This window comes from Lytechinus variegatus, chromosome 10, assembly GCF_018143015.1.
Source record: "Lytechinus variegatus isolate NC3 chromosome 10, Lvar_3.0, whole genome shotgun sequence".
Taxonomy (NCBI): Eukaryota; Metazoa; Echinodermata; class Echinoidea; order Temnopleuroida; family Toxopneustidae; genus Lytechinus; species Lytechinus variegatus.
Window position 1 is genome coordinate 28,500,167 of NC_054749.1, and position 22,759 is coordinate 28,522,925.

General features: G+C 35.3%; 1 protein-coding gene across 2 annotated transcripts in view; it reads left to right on the plus strand.

Annotated features, from left to right (window-relative positions):
* Window positions 1-2,098: 2,098 nt before the first annotated feature.
* Window positions 2,099-22,759, plus strand: part of LOC121422489 (katanin-interacting protein-like) — an 80,365-nt gene continuing 59,704 nt past the window's right edge. For both annotated transcript variants that reach the window (XM_041617571.1, XM_041617573.1), the window contains exons 1-16: window positions 2,099-2,215; window positions 5,482-5,546; window positions 6,208-6,278; window positions 7,072-7,229; window positions 7,990-8,096; window positions 8,986-9,049; window positions 9,661-9,824; window positions 10,614-10,817; window positions 12,846-12,902; window positions 15,667-15,850; window positions 16,032-16,059; window positions 17,481-17,584; window positions 18,254-18,441; window positions 19,676-19,905; window positions 21,727-21,889; window positions 22,435-22,662. In XM_041617571.1, the coding sequence (XP_041473505.1) occupies window positions 2,209-2,215; window positions 5,482-5,546; window positions 6,208-6,278; window positions 7,072-7,229; window positions 7,990-8,096; window positions 8,986-9,049; window positions 9,661-9,824; window positions 10,614-10,817; window positions 12,846-12,902; window positions 15,667-15,850; window positions 16,032-16,059; window positions 17,481-17,584; window positions 18,254-18,441; window positions 19,676-19,905; window positions 21,727-21,889; window positions 22,435-22,662 (2,022 nt within the window). In that variant the 5' untranslated portion in view covers window positions 2,099-2,208. The remainder of the gene's footprint in view (window positions 2,216-5,481; window positions 5,547-6,207; window positions 6,279-7,071; window positions 7,230-7,989; window positions 8,097-8,985; window positions 9,050-9,660; window positions 9,825-10,613; window positions 10,818-12,845; window positions 12,903-15,666; window positions 15,851-16,031; window positions 16,060-17,480; window positions 17,585-18,253; window positions 18,442-19,675; window positions 19,906-21,726; window positions 21,890-22,434; window positions 22,663-22,759) is intronic.

Sequence of the window (22,759 nt, forward strand, 5' to 3'; positions counted from 1 at the left end):
CGCGATCCGAAATCTAGTTGCTATAAAGGATGCGAGCGCAAAACGCGAGCTAAAAATATATTTATATTCCAATCAACGGAGCCCAAAATTGTCAGGGACCAAAAATGACATATCGGGCAAAATTTATGAAAAGTTGCGAGCAAATTAAAATTTCGACATTTTAATTTATAGGGTAATCCCCGGGATAATCAAATTGTATGATAGATTTTGACATAACATTCTGAAATTAATGTTATGTTTCACCCTTCTTTTTTTCCGATCTGCCGAATAACTAGACATTTAGCACGTTTTTTAATAAATAAACAAGTAATGCGCGGGCTGCGATCGCAAGTTGATTTTTTTTATATTCTGACCCGAAAGGGAACGCGGTTTAAGACGTAGCAAAATTCTGAAGATTTTATAAATACCAAGTTTCAAATGATGCGAGCGCGAAGCGCGAGTTGATTCTTTCCACGATTTTTAAAACCTTAAAACGGGACATTTTATACTTTTGCGTAATCATGAAATTGATGCGTATTATTTTTAATGAGAATGCAACGCGGAACTGAAAAGAAAAGGAAACATTTCAAGCAGGGGCGGTTCCAGGATTTTCCAAAGAGGTAGGGGCACATTTTTCCGAGGAATAATTTGACTTGACAAGCAAAAAAATAAAAAAACCAAAAATTTTACAGAAAAAAAGGTCTTTATACTTAAGGGGGTGGCACACTTCTGTTTTATGGAATTTTTACATTACAAAAGTTCTCAAAGGGGGGACGAGCCGGCTGTGCCCCCAGCCCCTGGGGCCGCGGAAGCGGGTGAGCCCCCCCCCCCCCACACATTTTTCCAAAACCGTGTACAAAAACGTATAAATTACCATATAATTTTGATTTTTTGCATGGTCAGCCCCCCCCCCTCCCACACTTTGAAAACCATCTCGCAGCCCCTGCCTGAAGCGGATTATGTATCTTGCTAATGAAAATAATTCGAATGTGTAGCGCGAGCTTAAATATTTTCTTATATTCAGCACTTAGGATCCGTAAAACGATAAAACAATAATGAAAAATCAAATCGTGATCACAATTTGTGTTCATTTACTTGAAAACTGGTTATTTCATTCCCAGTGCTTTCTCCTTGTGCAGATTATATCTCGCTCAACGCGGAGCACAAAGCATGAGCGAAGGTTTTTTGTTACCAACTTCAAATCATAATCTGAAAGTTTTCTATTTTCCAATTATTTCCCTCGACTCGTTCATTCACCCTTTCCCCGATCTTATCTTTCTCCTTCTTTTTCTCCTCGTCCCTCAGTCTTTTTTTTATTTTCCCTTATCCCCCCTTTGGCACCCCAATGGGCCGGGGCGGCCGCTTCGCCCCTTCGACCTGCCTACATAATTTTCAGAAGTAGGAACCTTCCTATCAAATTAACTTGTTAGCCTCTGAGTCTATGAAAGGGGGAGCCACCCCAACAAACATTTATTTGAATAAAAAGGGAAAATCAAAGAAGCATCGCAGTAAAATTTTCATCCGAATCTGATATTACTGTTTGAATAAGAAGAAAAAGAAGAAAAAACCCTAAAAAATCCCCAATTTAAAAAAAAGAATGTCATGAAAACATAATCATTTTATTATGGTCGGAAAGAGTCGCGGAACGGCTTTTTAAGGGGGGGGGGGGGGGCTGAGCCAAAAGTGGGGGCTGAACATGCTAAAAATCACAATTGTATGGTAATTTTTGCGTTTTTGTACACGGTTTTGGAAAAAAAGTGGGGGGGTGAAGCCCCCCAGCCCCCCCCCCCCCCCGTTTCCGCGGCCCCTGAGAGAATCTTCTCCCAAATAATTCGATACCATATTTACATGGTATGTTTTCACACTTTTAGTATAAATTCTCAATGACATCACCGTCACTTTCGATTTCGCATGTTTTTTTTAATGATTGAAATATGGAATATTTTAATTCTCTTGTCATGTGAAACAAAGTTTCATTCCTTCTTGAACATGTGCAATATGCATTGTTTTACGATTTTGTGACGTCCTCGTTGTCAAATCTGTCAATGAAATATTGTAGGCCGGGATTCAAACGGCGCTTCAAACTTTTCGGAAGTATCTTTGCTTGAAATTTATTTCAGCTTGAGATGAGGCTACGGATTGCATCGCTGGGGACGCTTTTCACTAAAAAAAGTACGGCGATCAGAATGTTCCGAATGAAACAGCCTCTTACATATTTAACAAATAATCATGGACAGTGAGTACTTCTTAGTCATTTTCCTACCTCAAAATAACCGTTTTACTGTAGATTGTTATCATGTGACGCTATATGACAGTGCTAACTATTGAGGAGAAACGATAACATTTGATGTTAGTCCCACGTGTGTACAATTGCGTTTGTTTTTCATCGAGACATTCAACTTGCAATGCAAGCGAGCGCGAGCACGCACTTTTGAATGAGTGTTGTTCTTGAATGAGTGTTGTTGCGCTGAGAAATCTTGTTCTGCTATTAAGCAGATTTACATTCCTCTTTGGAGAACCATTGGTCTGTTACAACTGGAGGCAAGACTTTAATATGTCCCATCCACTAAAATTGAACAAAAAAAATATGGAGGGAGTCGGGGAGAATAAGGTTTGTCATGTTTGTCGTCAAGAACTAAGAATTATTTAACGAGTAACATAAAAATACTAAGAGATTTAGGAAGGAAAAGTTTGATGCATACCGGCAAAATATGGCTATATTCCGTCAAAACCTAGAGTGTGCATAATTATTAACAATGGCATCAGTTTATTTAGTCAGAAAATAATTAGACTAATAGTAGCACTCATTCAATGAACAAGGTTATAATATAACCTTGTTCTCAGTTATATCTCCATGTGTGACAAAATAAGGGTGGCAATGTTTGGCTTATTTTCTCTTTTTCTTTGGGGCAAATGCTTGATTTTTTTACACTGACAGTTTCCATTAGACCTGTTAAAGGGAAAGTTCACCCTGAAGAAAACTTTGTTGTAAAAATAGCAGAAAAAATAGTAAAAAATATTGGTGAAGATTTGAGGAAAATCCGTTAAAGAGTAAGAAAGTTATTAGAGTTCACAATTTTGGATTTGTGACGTCATAAACGAGCAGCTGCCCCATGTGTTATGTAATATAAAATGTATGAATTTCAAATTTTGTATGGTTCCTGATGACTTAATTTTGTTTTCTTTTCATGATCGGGTGTGAAAACGATTTGTCTATTGATATACAAAAGTTACAGTGAAAACCATTTTCAATTTTCTGAGAAAATGACATTTCATTGATTTTTTACCATTCGCTATGTAGGAATGCTGCTCGCATATGACGTCACAAATCAAATAATTGAAATTCTAATAAGTTTTTAATTTGATGAATTTTTCTCAAACCTTCGGCAATATTTTTTATTATTTTTTCTGCTATTTTTACAATAAACTTTTTGTCAGGGTGAACTTCCCCTTTAATTCATACTGCTTGGCTCTTATTTAAATTTGATTCTTTATATCATTTATTCTTAATTAAAAATAGAGATCAAAAAATGAAAATTTTCTTGCCATATTACTTTCCACCAATAGAGGGCGTACACAAAAATATGCCCAAATTCAAGTTTTTGAGCGCTCTGGTGAATACAAAAATTATTCCCACATTACTAATGATGAATAAATTAAAACTGTTTGAAAATTAGTAATTTTGGTCACAAAAGTGATATTTGAATGATTTTTTAGAGTGTGTGCTCTATACAGCATTGGGATACCATAGTCCTACCTGTAGATTCTCCACAGGCCAGATGGTAGCAGTGAACAAGTGAATAGTAGTAATCTTGCCTTGGAGAGTAGACTAGTCGTAATATCGGTTGATAACCGTTATGAAACCCATGCCGTTTCAACAATTCCTGCTAGCTCATTAAGTAAGTAAGGCAACATAAGGAGATGCTTCATTCTGCCGCGAGAGGTTCGAATCCGAGTTCCAAGCGGAAGTAAGAAAGAAAAAAAAGAGAACGAAAGAAGCACTCATTCAACAGTAGAGGCACTGATCAGAAAATTGGGATCGTCCCAGTTTACAGGGACTGTCTCAGTTTATAAGGATTTCTTCACACAAGAAATCTAGGGAAGTTCATTCCCTGTCAAGTGCCAACACCAATCAAGTGTGCTAGTCAATGTAAACATATCAGGTTTCATAACAAGATTATTGGAAGACGGTAAGTCGTGAAAAATAGACGGTGAATTGGGGGGGGGAATTAAGGTCACTGAATCTATTTTTAGCACTCTCAATTTCCGCTATTGCTGTCTTTGTCCCGTAGGGGGAAGTGAAAAAAAAGTCCCCATTAACAAGGACAGTCTCAATTTATCAAGACATGATTTGTCTTGGTTTAAGAGGATATCCTTGTTTTCTGGGACAATCCCAATTTTTGGACCAGCGCCTCTACTGTTCAATGAACAAGGTTATATAACCTTGTTCTCAGTTAGATCTATATCTCCTGGTGTGGCAAAATAAGGGTGGCAATGTTTGGCTTATTTTCTCTTTTTCTTTGGGACAAATGCTTGATTTTTTTACACTGACAGTTTCCATTACACCTATTCGTCATACAATTTGGCTCTTAAGTAAATTTGATTCTTCAAATTATTTTTTTTCTTAATGAAAAATAGAGATAAAAAAATGAAAATTTTCGTGCCATATTACTTTCCACCAATAGAGGGCGTACACAATAATGTGCCTAAAAATCAGGTTTTTGAGCGTTCTGGTGAATACAAAAATTATTCCCGGGGGGGGGGGGGGGGGGGGGCCAGTCAAATATATTGCTGTACACACGCATGACCAAGGAATTTCCAAACACCCCCTAAACGAGTTTTTCTCTGTGTGCAAAATAACCCCCTAAACAAGTTTTTCACTGGCTTTATTAACACATTTTGACCCCTAAACAAGTTGTTACCAAAATATGATCTCAGGGAAAAAGCTTGGGGAAAAAAGCATACCTTAAACACGTTTGGCTAGTCTTTTTAAAAAGAGCCTTGGGTAAAAAACATATCCTAAATACGTTGGACCTTGCGATTGACCAGTCTTTCAAAACCACCCTTTTTCTTGAAAATCGGGTCCACGCGCGGACCGCGTCCAAAACTGAAAAACACCCCTTTAAACGCATTTTTTGGGTCACGCGTGTGTACAGCAAAATATTTGACTGGCCCCCCAACCCCCCCCTCCGGAAATTATTCCCAAGTTACTAATGAAAAATAAATTGCAACTGTATGAAAAATTAGTAATTTTGGTGACAAAAAAGTGATATTTAAATTTTATATTTAATTTTTAATTATCCCCCACTTCACTTTGTTTGATTTTTGGTCATTTCATGTATGTTAGACTTCAGTGCATTAGGTAGACTTGACTTTTTCTTCGCAGTGTAATTTGTATTTGACAAGAATGTGCACAAATCATATGAAAGTGAATGTAATTGAAGTGAGATCTTGAAAAAATAGAATTTGAAATTAATCAGGTGAATTTTCTTAACTTTACAGGGGGTCGGCGCAAACAGTGGCAGAAAGAAGCCGTTAGTCCACCAAAAATAGCTGATGCAAACCAGGTAAATAGGCAAGGGCTTTTTTAGTTTTGTGTGCGTGTGTGTGGGGATGATGATGGTCTAATAATATGATTAACTAATCAACTACTAATTACTGACATGAAGATTCAAGTGCATGGTTGTAACTTTCATATGAAAAACTGGCATTTGAAAATTGATATTCCATTTATGTTGGTTTTGTCAGAAAAGAGTGATTTTGGTAAATGAAATATTTGTGTAAAAATTGTAGCTTACAATACAGGTATATTACTATCATTTTCATACTGGTATATTGAAGTATTATCTCCATTTCAATTAGATGTGCAATGATGTTAATTGCCATTGATTTGCAATAATTTTGTTAAGTGTTCAAGGGCTTACTTTGTAATTTACTCTACTCGTCAGAGTGAATGTTATCCTGTTCTATTATTAAAGGAAACCAAATCCCAAGGGTAGAGTAAATTTTAGTGGAAATGCAACAAGAAGTTTTTCAAACTTCCGTTATTCTCTTCAATAATTTATAACCAATTTTTTTTATATAAAACTTGCTTTAAATTGCTTTTCTCATTTTACTCTTTCTAATAAGATTGATTTTCTCCTTGGTATTTGGTTTCCTTAAATTGATAAATAAAGGCATACTTGCATGTACTCATCATCTGGCCTTTGTAATAATTTTCATTTACAGACCCCACGTGGAGCTTATGAGGGACCGGACAAATACGATGAATACTTGATACAGCTGCAGTATAAGAATAGGTACATATTTCCTCACCAAGAATGCATATTCGTAGCTTGTAAAGTTTTAGAAGTGTTGAGCATTGGGGTAATTTTGTCAATATTTATGAAAATTTAATTGTATTACCATAAAGATGACCTTATCAGTTTCAACATCAATCTGGATCTCATTTAAAAACAACTTTACCTTTTGTTTGATGATGGGAATATCCTTCTTGCCTTTTAACTAGCATTAAGCTATGAAGGGCATGTATTTTAAAAAAAAATTATATGTAATATATTCTTACTTCCTATAAACATGCATTTATTGAGAAATGCCACTCTATTCCTGGTGTGTACTGTATGCTTAAGTATTATGTAGCTGTAGCCAGTAAACTAGTATAGGAATGAAAAAGGGGAATAAAATTACTACCATTACCCTTGACTTTTTTAGGTAGAAGTAATTTAAAATTAATAATGATAATAGTATTCAGCTTTTATATACTGCTTAATACATCGGAGCAATGTCTCTAAGCACTTTACAGATATATTATTGGCCTGGTAAAAATCATGTTTTGTACATAACACAGGCAGTTGAATGCCAAAACTGAAAAAACATCTACAGAGAAGAAGTTAGATGTGCAATCCGGGCTAATGATAGCATTGAATTGAAAATCCCTGAGATTTGACACATGAAAGCACATAAAAATTTCATGTCATTTTATATTGATTCAACAACAACCACTTTTAAATACATGATAAATTTGCAGTAATATTGAAAGAACAATGCATGGAAACAATATCATTTTTTTTATGATGTTTTTTCCCTTTACAGGTTACTGAAGCAGTTGAAAGCCAAGGATGAAAAGCAGATAGCCTTAGAGAGGAAAGAGCAAGGGTTTTCTTTGTATGTCAATGGAGCTCATACCAACCTAGCAGGAGCCAAGCACTCCCCTCGAAAACCAACCACAAAGAAACCTAAAACTGCTGGAGGTAAGAAAATTTAAAGTTATTTTATTTAGAAAAAGAGCGTAATCAAGTCGTTGATTGGTATCACTGACAAGTCTTTAAGGTCGCATGATCAAGGTTAAATATCATTTATTGTTAATGAACATAGTCATTATATGAATGGTGTTTTTTGTGAATAATTATTTCATAGTAGTTTTCAAAGTCAGCACTGCTGCTATATTGAATTGCTTGATGCAGGTGAGAGGTGCTCCACTTGTTTTCCTTTTCACACATGCCATTTTTTTTGCCTAACCCCGGCTAAGTAAATGTTTCCTTATCTCAAACATAATTCAGTAATCCCTGACTAGTGTTAGTCATTCATGATTGCTTTCCTCTGATTGGACAAAAATGCTGTCTTTGTTGCCCCTAGGGCATAAATCAAGCAACGTCCTTGGCTTAGCCAGGTTTCTTTTTACACCAGTGATCTTAACCTCAGACTATCATTCTTAGTACTGCAATTTCTTGGCTAATCCTGCTATTTTACAGTGCCAAATAATTTACTCTAGGTGGGGTTAGCCCACTTTGCAAAAAAATCAATGTAAAAAGAAAGTGGGCTGAGTTTTATCCTGTACTATAATAAGTGGGGCTAAGGAAATTTTTGCATGTGGAAAAAGCATGTGTGAATAAGTTATAACTTCTTAAGTGTGAATGTAGTTTACAGTAATACAGGTGCAAGCATGCTCTGGAGGGCGCTGTCATTATAAATACAGGTATTGAGTCATTCATCGTTGTTTTTCTTCCATAGATTACCCACGAAGAGCTCTGATTGGTCAGATAGATGTTCATGACGATCTCGACTTGGACAGAGCCAAGACAGCACCAGAGAAGGTTCAAAGAAAGAATTGGACAAAGGTATGATATTTTCATTGTCCAATCGCCAAACAATCAAAATTCGAATGAGATGTGAGGGACAGTGTGTGATTGAGCCGTCTGTCCATTATAATGAATGAAATACTTCCTCATTTTTCAAGCATTATTCATAAATTTGGTAAATTTTATTCAGAGAATTTTATTTAGCACCGAAGAATCCTGGCCAGTCTTAACTTATAAACATAAAATAAAACCTGGGTCCCCTCTTACAAAGAGTTACGATTGATCCGATCAATCTCAGTTATATGGTAATCCATCAATGTCATAATTTCTACTACAGGACATTTGTACAATGTCCTTTGTAAATATAAAAGAGAAACACTGAATTTTCAATAAAACAGTGAATGGGAAAATCTACATCATATCTTGAAAATATTTTGAACAAACGTGCATTTAAAATGTTGAAGTTGCTGGCTATCCATAGTTGTGGTTGATGAGCGGATCAATCGCAACTTTTTGTTAGACGGGGCCCTGAAAATGTAAGTATCTAATAAGGTATGAATTTTATAGTATTGGTTTGATATTCTTTCAATTTGAGGGATGTGGGTTCGATTCCAAGCTATGTTGTGTTTCCTTTCTGCAAGAAACTTACCCACATTGTGCTGCACTCAACCCAGGTGAGGTGAATAGGTACCTGGTAGGAATTTATTCCAGCGCTCATAACAGCTGCTCTGCTAGAGCCAGGGTAATTATGTTGTAAAGCACTTGGAGACTTCTGATAAAGTGAGAGTTAGGCGCTATATAAGCAATTATAATCCAGTATTATTAGTGTGTCTTCTATTTTGTTAAGCTAATATTATTTTGATACATTTTTTTTTCCTTTTGATATGCAATCAATTACACAATATCAATTATCTTTTATTCAATTCAGGCCTCTGTTGATATAAAGACAGATCAAGGAGAGAGATTAAAACTAAAATCCAGACTTGCCCAAGGTAAGCATTACAGCTAAAGGCTGTTTAGAAAGTTGTCATTTTCAACAATTAAAAAAATATATATTTCCAATCACTCATGCAGCCCAAATATATTTTTTTTCATATACAGGTTCATCATCACAGAATTACCAATTTTGATATTAATCACCACTCAATTACTTTTTTCTGCATTTCCATTTTGCTTCATACATCAATTTCTTCACTGTATAAGTCTACATTTTGTCATCATATTCATCTAAATGTATACTACATAGTTTAATGACTTTGTTTTTTTATAGACTGATGTCAATAGATCTAACACAAATCAATTCTTCACAACTGTAATAATAATTGTATTGTCATATACCTGTAACTAGATTAACAAATTTTCCACATTTGAAGAATATTGGTATTTTATCAGAGGTAAAAATTACAAGATGAGAGGATGATTCATGTAAATTTCAATAGTTATAGATGAACTCTGAAAAAGTCCAAATAATAATAAGTTTTTACTTATCTAAAGAAGCTGACATATGTCCTATTCATCGACAAGGTTTTTAATATTTGCCAAAAAATCCTTATTTGAATTGATGAAAAAGTATGATTTAAAAAAAAAAATTATTATTTTGCAGCCACCGAGTATTCTGAAGACTTTGAGGTTTACGAGAGTATTGCTTCACAAGCCGACCACGAAGGTGATGAGGATGATGGAGAGAATGAAGAAAGGAAGAATGAAGAGGAAGAAGAAGAGGAGAAAAGAGATAGAAATGATGAGGATGAAGAGGATTATTCACAGGTTTGTGGAATGATTGTTGTTAAAGTGTTCACTTACGAGAAAGACAGAAATTATATTTTATGTAACCCGAGTAAATGAACATTTTCATATAGGAGCCCATTTTAATGCTGCTGGTAACTCCTCTACTTGCAATATTCCTACCATGCTGACAAAGCAATATTAACATTATTGTATACATGTAGGAACCCTACATTTTTGTATTGCTATAATCATTTATCATATAGGGAACTCCTCTACTTGAAAAAAAATTATGCTCTGCTGATGAAGCAAATTACCATTATTGTATTGGAGTCCTACAGCTTTTTGTATTCCTAAAATCATTTGTCATTTAAAGAAATCCTATACTTGCAATATTTGTAATCTTCTGATTAAGCAAATTACCATTATCCAATAGGTACCCTACAGTTTTTAATATTCCTAAAATCATTTGTCATTTAAAGAAATCCTATACTTGCAGTATTTGTAATCTGCTGATTAAGCAAATTACCATTATCCCATAGGTACCCTACAGTTTTGTGTATTCCTAAAATTATTTGTCATTTAAAGAAATCCTATACTTGCAGTATTTGTAATCTGCTGATTAAACAAATTACCATTATCCCATAGGTACCCTACAGTTTTTTGTATTCCTATAATCATTTGTTATATAAAGAAATCCCATTCTTGCAATATTTGTAATCTGCTGATGAAGCAAATTACCATTATCATATAGGAACCTTACTGTTATATAATGTCTTTTATCCGTTATCATATAGGGATTTATTTTCCATTTTCATTACTTGTAATCAGCTGACAAAGCAAATGACTGTAATCTTAGAAGGTGCATCAGATGGTGACAGTGATCTTGAAATTGATGCTAGCCAGTATACCAAAGAAGCATCCTCCCATCAGACAAGGAGAAAGAAAGGTGGAAAAACTGAAGAGGAAGAGGAGGATGAAGAGGATGATGATATCGTAAACCAACAACTGCTCCTCAGCATTGAAGATGTAAAGGTAAGCACGCAGCCCCACATTCAAGAAGGTGGTTTGCGATCCTTGGTTTGGAGTAGTGGTTTATGCAGATATCAAGTATTAATTTTGCTTAATTCAGCCCAGATATTGATGGAGATTGCAATAGTTAATTGGCGATTTATTCACAGGGCACTGAATTTATGTTAGTACTAAAACCAGGTCCACTAGTGAGCTGACTCTTAAACAGTATTACCTTTATGTAACTAGTGAGAATTTGCCCCTTTTGACAAAAAGTGTGCAATCATTTTTTTATTCTTTCCCATAATTTGCTATTATGAGCATGATTAATGTATAAAATCTGCATAAACCATCGTTTCAAGTCCTGGATTAAAAAAACACTTTTTTTGAATTGGTGTTTAAATGGCTTCATTGCTTATGGTGACAATCCTGCAAATTGTGAATGTTATAATGATTTGGGTGTAGATCATTTCTGTTTGGAATGATATACGTGTAATTTAGTACACATTATGTATGATTCATGTCCAAAACATGAAAAAATATGAAAAACATAATTTATAGGAATTATGTGAATGCAGAAGAAAACAACATATCAAATCATGGGGGTGTTTCACAAAGATTTAAGTATGACTTAAGTCGCACTTAAATGCCGACGCGTACATGATATGCAACGCGTGATCTTTTTGATAGATACGCATTAGTGCGCGTCCTCATGACACGACCTGACCTATGCGGTCAAGCCTTTCATACCGTACACAACTCGGTATTTAAGTGCGACTGTTAGTCATACTTAAATCTTTGTGAAACACCCCCCATCAGTTGTATCCATAATTCATATTATTGTTATTGCATGTATGCTTACATTTTATCATGAAACTGGCATTGATGTTCAGAGTATGATTCACTCTATTGTCCATTTCTTCTTTTTTTTCTATGATTTCTGAATTAACTTGTAAAGTGATACTGTAATACAAACCTTAGTTCTTGATTCTTGGGCTGGTTGGTGCACTTGATCACATATGTCAATATGTGCAATCAAGCTTATACGTGAATCGTACGATCAACTGCCAAGTCTGTGTTACTGACCCCTGGTGTGTGTTTCATAAAGCTGTTCGTAAGTTAAGAGCAACTTTGAGAACAACTGGTGAACCTTTTTTACAAGCTGAATCATCACCAGTGAATATTTAATGGTGAATATCACTTAATACAAGAAACATACACCATTCGTTCTATAAGTATTTCGTAACTTATGAACAGCTTTATGAAATGGCCCCCAGGAACCGTAAGACTAGGTATTGATACCAGAAAATTATCAAGAATGATTGGGGTAGATTGTTTCAGAGTTGAGGGGATACTGGATAAAAAGATCAGGTTGGTATTTCATAAAGCTGTTTGTAAATTAAGAACGACCGGTGAACCTTTCTTACACGCTAAATAATCAACAATGAACATTTAAGGGTGAATATCATTTACCACAAAAAAGGATCACCAGTCATTCTTACAGTCGCTGGTAACTTACAAACAGCTTTATGGAACACTCACTTGATTCTTATTCTAAAGGGATCACTTGCTCATTCAATGTAATTTTTCCTAAAACAATGGAATATCAAACCAATTGTGAATACCAGGGCTTGAAGTAATTTTCATTTTTAGGGGCTATAATTTTTTGCCACATTGGGCTGATTGCTTAATTTTGGGGGCTATCTTTTTTTCATTTCAAGAATTACAACCTTGTGCGACAAAAAGTTATGCCATAAAAGAATTGCTTATAATTCTGCTATATATGTAAAAATTTGATTTTCTATACATTTTTAATATTGTATTTTTTTGTCTTACCTTGGGGCAATTTTAGAAAAGATGGTCACCCAAACCATACAACTTTGGGAGCTTTTAAGGCGATTTGAGGGTGAAATCACCAACTACCATCATGGATTTTTTACACTGATAAATACAGACTTTCTTTTCTACATGTATGTATGCAAAGTGAATTCTGATGTTAATAGTATTGTGTCCCAAATTGACATTGCTCCATTATGTTGCTTTTGTTTGCAGACACTTAGGAGAAGTTTGGAGGCAAATCCTCACATAAGGAGAAGCATTTGCAGAAAGGTAATTAATTACAATATATGCAAATCAAACATGAAAAAAGTGGGATGCATAGATGATGACAACATAAATTGTGATTTCATTCCACAAACTCTGTCACACCTCTCCCAATGCTTTAAAGATAAATGCCCGTTGTGGTAACGATATCTAAATGAGTTCGTACAGAATCCAATGAAATGACCATCAAAGTGCCTGTTTGTATAAATAAAAAATATGTGCCAAAGGATTCTGGAAGAAATTGTGTAATTGCTGAGAAATCAGCAAATAAGCATGGGATTCGGGTCAAGCGTCGGGCCGACATTCAAAGCAATAATAATACACTGTCCAACATGCTCTTATCTGTGTTGGTCATGTTGGTGATCTTCAGTGTGATCATTTTTCAGCGTAGATATCAAGATTTCACAAAGTTCAGTTTCTGTAACTGTACCAGATCTAGATCCATGATGATATAGTGACAATTAAGCCTGGTTTTACAGACTTTCTTGTGAAATCAGTGTTTACTGCAACTACTTTCATTTATCTTTAACATCAATAAGCAAACAGACCTGATGGCTGAAAATAGGAAGGCTGTACAGTGTGCCAATTTGGGGCCAGATATCTGACAATCGTTTGTACTTGTAGATGATGAAATCTAAGAAGAAGACTTTCATTTGTGTATACAAATTGCTATGTCTATCCATCACCATTTCTGCACTTGATGACACTCCTTCCAGTGGCTCACTTGTTTCATCATCCTATTTATAGCTTCCTGTATGAGCTGTCAAAGGGATTAGTCCAAGTATCAAGTACCAATGAATGCATCACACTTTTTTTGTGAGATTAATCGGCAAAAGTGTGTTATACTATGTAATGATGTCTTTAATTTCGCAGCAATATGGAGAATTAAAATGAGAAATACACACGTCATTGTGAATTTAGGCAAATGCTTGGCTGTCAGTTTAAATATATACATATAACTGTGCATGCATTTGATTTAAAATCATAATCATTTTAAGCAAAGTTGTATGTCTCTGACATGCATTGAAATAAAATTTACTTTTCATGATTTCTTCAGAGAAATTCTTAGATAATGTAGGATATGGGACTGCTTGATTTTCACATTAAAGGCTTATTACTGACCCACTGTTACATTTAGGTTATTTTTGCATAGTGCTATCCCCTTCAACTTTTTCCAATAGTATAACATGCCTCTTGGCGACTTGTTTTGAGAAAGAAAAAAATATATGTAACTGCAGCAAACAATTATTTCATGAGAATGTCTTTAAAATCAAAGTTAATTGTTGGGCTATTATCAAAGATCTAGATCCGGTAAATTAATGTAAACTTAACTGATGGCCTTCCCTTTTGATCTCGGCCGCCGTTCGTGTGATTGCATCAAAATTTGGCATGTACGTTTTTTACCACATAAACTACAAGCCAGTGTAAGGAAAAATTTCTGAAAACAATTATTTCTTATTTATTATGAATAAAACCATCAAATTCATTCGTTAAAAAACATTATTTGCATACTTAACACCAAATTTCACTTCAAAGTTTCTTCTATTTTTTCTAGATGTCATCTTTGTAATCAATTTTAAAGGTTTTTTACAAAGAAGAATTGCAACAGCCAATTTGTTTTCCTTATGTATTTGTTTGTTTTTAGAGTTTCTTATGTATTTCCTTGTTTTTTCATCTTTTGTTTTTCATTGTTTTTTTCAATGAGAATTATTTTAGACAATTCAACAACTAAATCAAACCCTAAAATGATTAAGCAGACCAATTAGAACGAAAAATAATAACCCTTTAATGAATTTCATCTCCCATAGACTTTGTGCACAAATAGGGACAGTGATTTTCCGTTTCTAAAAATTGCCTTTTCCGTTTCAGAAAATCTCAAATTCCGTTTCAGCATGTCTGGAAACGGAAATTCCGTTTCCCCATAGACTTTGTGTACAAGAAAAATTGACAATTCCGTTTACATAGAAAACCAATACGCAACGAGTAGCGATGTCAAAATGCTAGCGCTGCTCAAAATTTGCATCTACCAATGTACTAACATCGCTTTAAAATCCATTTTAATCGAAGAGATTCGAGCTAAAAAAAAAATAGGGAAACATAAACAACATTAATATATTCTCACCTTTCATATTATTAGCATTATTTTATTGTTAAATGGGATTTTATCGCTGATTTGGGGACTTTTTGGACATCGTTTTGAGCAGTCGACGACTTCCGAATATCCACCATTTTGGATTTGATGAATCACCGTGATCATTATATTATGACCGAACGCAGAGGGCAGCAACACACGGCCGGATTCTGCCTTCTATGCGGACGTAAGTGTAAACTAATTTGGATACGATCGAGTGATGGAGAGGCTCGAGTGTAGTTACGATGTGTTGATTGTCATGATTGTTGTTGCAAAGTGAGATCGTGTTTTTTCAGTCGATATTAGTATTTTGTTGATGATTTGGGATTAATTTCTGTTGCTTTTTTGTGCATTTTGAGAAAAACGTGTTTTCCGTGACTTTCCGTTTGAAAAGCTACTTTCCGTTTCAAACAGCCGATTCCGTGAATTTCGTCCGTTTTCCGCGATTGCGGAAAATCACTGTCCCTACACAAAGTATAAAAATGAGCCATTTTCGGCATAACATCGTCTCGTAAAAAGTCACATATTATATCTGCATTTCAGAAATATCGCGCGAAGCACGATACTGGCATGTGTCTTTAATTATGCCCTTGAAGCAGTCAATGTCTTTATAATATATCACTTTTTGTATTTGACCAGGGCACCGATTCTGATGAAGAATCAAGCTCCGAAGATGATATTGAAGAAGAAGATGAGGATGAGATTGAGGAAGAACTTGATGTTGCTGATGACAGCCTAGATGCTGGGAGGAGAGATAGTGGGGAGAAGATGAAGATCGAGCCTGGTGATATGATAGTACTTGATTTCGCATCACACATGAAACGTAAGGATCATATTATCGTAGGATTAGATTATCTGTGGATTATCTTTATCTAATTGTTTAGTGTCATGCATTTGTTTATTTAGGATAATGTACTTCAATGAAAATTCATTATTTGTTCTTAAATAACTTTTAGTTGTAATTCATTAAACATCTGTATTTTGTTTCAATTTCTCATTTGCAGCTAAATCCAGGGAACTTGTAACTGCAAAGTAAGTAACAGTATTCCTTAAATGATTGATTTTACCATGATTGTGAACCAATCATGTAATAAAAATATTGCTGTCTTTAAATATTTATATCTTGTGTAGGGTAATTGTGAACTTTTAATTTGTAAATAAATAAAAAAAATAAAAAATCTGGATATGTTTCATTCAATTTAGAAAGCTGTTAATTCACAGATAGGCCTAACGCTGTGGGATTGGTGCTTTAGAAATATGCTTTATTTTTATTTTCATTTTATTGATCAAGTTTTTGTCTCACCTGCGAAGCAAAGTGAGACTATAGGCGCCGCTTTTCCGGCGGCGGCGGCGTCAACATCAAATCTTAACCTGAGGTTAAGTTTTTGAAATGACATCATAACTTAGAAAGTATATGGACCTAGTTAATAAAACTTGGCCATAAGGTTAATCAAGTATTACTGAACATCCTATTAGAGTTTCATGTCACATGACCAAGGTCAAAGGTCATTTAGGGTCAATGAACTTTGGCCAAATTGGGGATATCTGTTGAATTCCCATCATAACTTTGAAAGTTTATGGATCTGATTCATGAAACTTGGACATAATAGTAATCAAGCATCACTGAACATTTTGTGCAAGTTTCAGGTCTCATGATGAAGGTCAAAGGTCATTTAGGGTCAATGAACTTTGGCCGAATCGGGGGTATCTGTTGAATTACCATCATAACTTTGAAAGTTTATTGGTCTAGTTCATTAAACTTGGACATTAGAGTAATCAAGTATCACTGAACATCCTGTGCACGTTTCAGGTCACATACCAAGGTCAAAGGTCAATGAACTTTGGCCGAATTGGGTGTATCTGTTGAATTACCATCCTAACTTTGAAAGTTTATGGATCTGATTCATGAAACTTGTACATAAGAGTAATCAAGTATCACTGAACATCCTGTTCAAGTTTCAGGTCTCATGATTAAGGTCAAAGGTCATTTAGGGTCAATGAACTTTGGCCGAATCGGGGGTATCTGTTGAATTACCATCATAACTTTGAAAGTTTATTGGTCTAGTTCGTTAAACTTGGACATTAGAGTAATCAAGTATCACTGAACATCCTGTGCGCATTTCAGGTCACATGACCAAGGTCAAAGGTCAATGAACTTTGGCCGAATTGGGTGTATCTGTTGAATTACCATCATATCTCTGTAAGTTTATTGGTCTAGTTCATAAAAAGTGGACATAAGAGTAACCATGTATCACTGAACATCTTGTGCGAGTTAGAGTATTATTCAAAGTCAGCACTGCTGCTATATTGAACCGGGTGATGCAGGTGAGACGGCCAGAGGCATTCCACTTGTTCTCACATTCACATCTAGTCTATAATTTAACTAAAAATACTTTAATTGAAATAAAAAAAGAATGATTGGGCCAACTCAACTTTCTGCTCCATGTTTGTAGGAGGAAAGAAAATGCTGATGATGTCTATTTCCCTCCAAGATCAAGTCAAGATGATCTTAAAAAACAAGGAACTCCAAAACATAGGGATATTGTTATGGATTCAGGTAAGAAATAGTAATTGAAGATTTCCTAATTATTCTTTATTTGGGTTTTATGTATGTTTTTTTTTGTCTTATTGTACTAACTCTCCTGCTTCTCCTTCTCTATCCCCCCCCCCCTCTTCTCTTTCTTTCCTCCTTTCCTTCTCTATCTTCTCCTGTATATTCTTCTCCTCTTTCTCCTCTATCTTCTTCTTGTTCTCCTCATTATTCTCTTTGTTCTTCTCCCCCTTCTTCTTTTGCTCCTCACTCTTACTAGAGCTCCTCCTTGCCCCCCCCCCCTTCTACTTCCCTTCCTTCTTGTTCTTCTTGATCCTTTTTTCTTCTGTCTCTTATGTTCTCTTTATTCCTAGAATGAAAAGTGATGGAATACCACCTTTTTTATTTGTGTAATATATTGTTAATCCCATAATGATATCTCATTGATGTCTTCTCTTACATAGCTCCTTATCATTACTATGTTTGAGACTTTATCACCCATGTTGAAATGTTCTCAGTTACTGTCTTAAGGCCAAAACAAAACAAAACTCAATAAACTTCAAATGATGAAACAAACAATGGCATAGTAATATTTTACTGTATATCTTCATGTTGACTTCCTTTTTTGATACTTCGCCATTAAAAAAAAATGTTTGGAACATAAATGCGTTTTATGCATTGTCCATGTACTTGTAGGTCCTGTTGTGAGAAAATCCACTCCCTTACAAACTCAGAAGAAGAAGGATGAAGAGACTCACAAGTGGGCCAGCACTCCAAAGGATGACGTCTCGGCCATCCAGAAAGCTATGGCAGCAGAGAACAGGGTTGCTACGGCAACACGAACGCAGAGTGGTGCCAGGACTGCTCCTAAGGAAGAGACCAAGGTAGATAGTCCTAAAGTAATCTGTCATAGATTGCTTTCTGTGTTTTTGCAATGATAATACATTGAAATAAGGATGATGTATGATTTAAAGACCTTAGGGCTTGGTTGGAATTAGACAAAAAAAATCACAATGCACCATCTCTGAGAAATGTGATGTTTTCACATGGTTTATTTATTTTTTGCTTATTTTGGATGTGTTTCTTGTGTACTTTTTATGGGTTTTACAATATAATTATTATGTAGAATATAATATCATACTCCAGTGTCATGTTGTTTGTGTAAATTTTTAGTATTGTCTTTTCAGTGCTCAATTGAAATTCCTTATTAAATACCACCTCAAATCTCATAGGGTATGTTTTTTAGGGGTAATAAGTTATAAACGGCTCCTTTTGAATAAGGATTGATAGGTTTATCATTCCTGAGTTGATGATTAGTGTATTTATGATGAGCAGAAGTATCTGGGACCTGTTTTACAAAGCATGTTAAATTATTTTCATATTACAAGATATGTTCAAAACTTCTGAAATGATGCAATAGATATGTTTGAGAGTGGTAGAATCCTACCATTGGTATTATTTGATAGCAAGTTTATGGAAAATAACAAGAAGCTTAGGATTAGAAATAAATTGTTTAGTCATAATATGCCAACATTTCTTTGTAAATGTTTTTTTTTGTTCATCATATAGCCATTATCTCTACATGCCTAAGTGGCCAGTGACCATTTCTTTCTAAAGTAATAGTAATTTTACCCCCTCTTCTATACTAGCCACTATCACCATTTGCCCAAAAGATCAATACCCATTTCTTTTTTTTTTCTTTTCATTAAACGTTTTTAAAAAGAAACTATTATAAAATTACATGTAAATTATCAGGGTCGTCTTTAGGTTTGTTATGTTATACCTGTTTAGGGTTTGTAAGGTTTTGTTAAATGTTCAATTGATTATTATTTGTATCATCTTGTATGTACTATTTATTTGAAATATGCTCTTTTTTCATATTTTCTTGTATATTACTTGGCTTTAATTGTTTGTATATTGGTGGCAGCATTTCTCAAGACTTCAATGTTCTTCCAAGCTCTCTCCACATTCTAATTTGTTGCATATATATTTTTACCTTGTAATTGTTTTTAATTTTAAATGAAGTAAATTAAAATTGTAATTATTTTGTAATGATAACCATTGTCTCCATATGGCTTAGAGACCGGTGACTATTCTTTGTTTTACCCCATCTTGTAGCCATTATCTCCATCACCCGATGATATGCCCAAAAGACCGGTGACTGTTATTCTACATCGCGGCGACGAGAACAAACCCGAGACCGATGACGGCAATGAAACGGAAGAGATTGCTGAACTGTCCAGTGCTTCGATTGAATCCTCGAGCCATGACCCGTTGCTTAATTCTCAGAACCTGGATGACCTCAAGCTAGCTATGGCCCTGGAGAAAGTCAAAGACATGGATGCGAAGTGAGTAGATCAATCCTTTAGATATTATTGACAATAGCTTTACAGTTTTATGGTTTGGCTAGATATTGTTCTATTTATTCAAAGCTCATAATGTATTAAAGCAGATATGAATCATTATTGACTTGCCCACCGGAGGTGTCGTCGAGACTTAGGGATCCAAATGTCGTCCGTCCGTCGTCCGTCCGTCACAAATCTAATGACACATAACTCCACAACCGTAAGATGCTTTTCAACCAAACTTGGATGGTAGATGGACTTAGGGGACCTGCATCTTGTGCTGCAGTTGGAGGTCACATGGTAAGGTCAAAGGTCATTTTCAGGTCAACATTAAAGTTTACATGCAAGACTCTCTTTTGACACCGAACTCCGCAACCGTAAGTCACTTTTCAACCAAACTTGGATGGTAGATGGACTTGGGGGACCTGCATGTTAAGCTGCAGTCAGAGGTCACATGGTAAGTTCAAAGGTCATTTTCAGGTCAACGTTAAAGTTTACATGCAAGACTCTCTCTTATGACACCTACATGTAACTCCGCAACCGTAAGTCACTTTTCAACCAAAATCGGATGGTAGATGGACTTAGGGGATATGCATGTTATGCTGCAGTCGGAGGTCACATGGTAAGGTCAAAGGTCATTTTCAAGTCAATGTTAAAGTTCACATGCAAGACTCTCTTATGACACCTGACTCCGCAACCGGAAGTTACATTTAAAAAAAAACCTGGATGGTAGATGGACTTGGGGGACGTGCATCTTGTGTTGCAGTCGGAGGTCACATGGTAAGGTCAGAGGTCATGTGCAAGGTTTTTATGACAAGTGTTATTCCATCCCAGTCATTTCACAATGAAGTTTTGATACAATTCTTTTGCGTGCCCTCACAGATCACGATGTTTCTGGTTATTTTCATAAGTGGGCTAGACACAAGATCGCCTTTGCCTTGTTCAATTTCTCATATCTGTCCAGGTTCCTAACCCATGATAATAGTGATAATAATAATACATCACTTATTTAGGGCATCACAAACAGAAAGCTTCTCTATGCGCTTTACAAAAGAGAACAAAAAATACATCATAATATAAACAAGAAATAGGCCTATAAATAACTACATTACTTGATATTTGAACTTACAATTGTTACCAATTTAATGCAACATTCTGAGCAATATAGTCTTGTAAAGGCCCACATGAATGAAAATACACTGATTAACTTCTTAATATCATACCTCAATGTTTATTTGTAAAGGGAATATAGATGTGAAATGCGATTTGTAAATCCGTTCATAAATTACAAATGCTTTTACAAAGACTTGTGTCCATTAAATATCACTTAAATCAGCACCAATGAAATTTTGGGTACACCATAGTAGCACAACAGAGGATCACTTATTAAGGTTTAGTCATGCATGACATCTGGACATTTTTTTTTAATGGCTCTAATGGTAACTTATCAATACTTGTCATCTGATAAGGTGTCAGATCTGATAATGACATAGCATCATTGTTTTGATTGACTGTGAAGCATAGGTATCTACATGTAACTGTTTCTACAGAAACTTTCAGAAAATGATAACTTGGCAGCAGGCAAACAATTTTGTTTTTTTTATTATTTTGGGGGCTTGTATTCGCAACTTACTGCCAAAATCTGCAGCATTTGATAAGTTTTAATATTTCAATGAATGGGAAGTTTCCATGGCTCTTTTGAGCATTTTGGGGCAAAGTTGCCCCAAGGCCATGTGTATTTTCCCCCCTGGTAAACAGTTTTGAAAGGTATCATAAAACAGTCCCTCGGAAGCTAAAAATTGTCACCTCCCTTTTCTTATCTAGGTCACAGAGGAGACTTCTGAAGGTTCTTGGAAGACTAGAGGATTCAACAAGCCCAAGATCATCCAGGAACACACCTCGTCACCACCCTTTAGGAAATTTGTCTACAGAGGGCGCTTCTGAGAGTGATATCTTCAAGGGACCCAAGCTAGCTCCTCGCTCAAAGGTAAGAACATGGATTTCAAAACTGAGTCTGGACCACATAGTTAGTAATCCTACTGCATCTCTTTGTCATTGCTTAGGCAGTCATGTCAAATACGCCTCTCTCTACCCAGGTTAAGAATATGAGATCACCCAGCTCCAAATTCACAATCAGTTTTCATTCTTGTTTCTATGTTTAAAAAAGCAAGCCAAAATATGCATATACCTATACATATAGCCCCCTGACATGTGAGCTGTTTTTACCCAGGCTTCAAAAGTTGCATGAGAGTAGAAAGAGAAAGGGCGTGGAAGTTTTACATTGTGGGTTTATTGCGAAAATTCCAGCTCTTTCTTTATGGAATAATTTGACATAGAATTTCAGAAATATATTATCAGGGACATTCAAATCTAAACTAAAGTCTTATAACATCTAATATCAGCTCTTGGCACTATAAAACTCATCAAATCTCTCTAATTCTTTTTCTTTTTTGTTGTTGTGTGTCTTAAAGAACACTATATATATGCATAGTGTATATTATGGTTTTATCATAATCATAATCATTTTTACAGAGTGCATCAAGTTCAAAGTCAAGTTCACTTGAAGCATCATCCCCTGTCCTTGAGGTTGTCATTGAGATCAACTCTAATTGGGGTCATCCTTCAAGGGTAGGGGTCACAGAGGTACAGTTCTTTGACCTCCAAGGTCAAAGGTTAACACTGCAGCCATCGAGCATTGAAGCTAGGAATGCAGAGGAAAGCAAAGGAGAGCTTGCTAATATTATCAATGCCAAAATGAAGGTATCTATGCAATTCTTTGCATTGAAAAGTTAGACATTAAAGGGAACAAAATGTATTTATAAATTTTGTTTTTCATTGGGGTATTCCTATTAGGAAA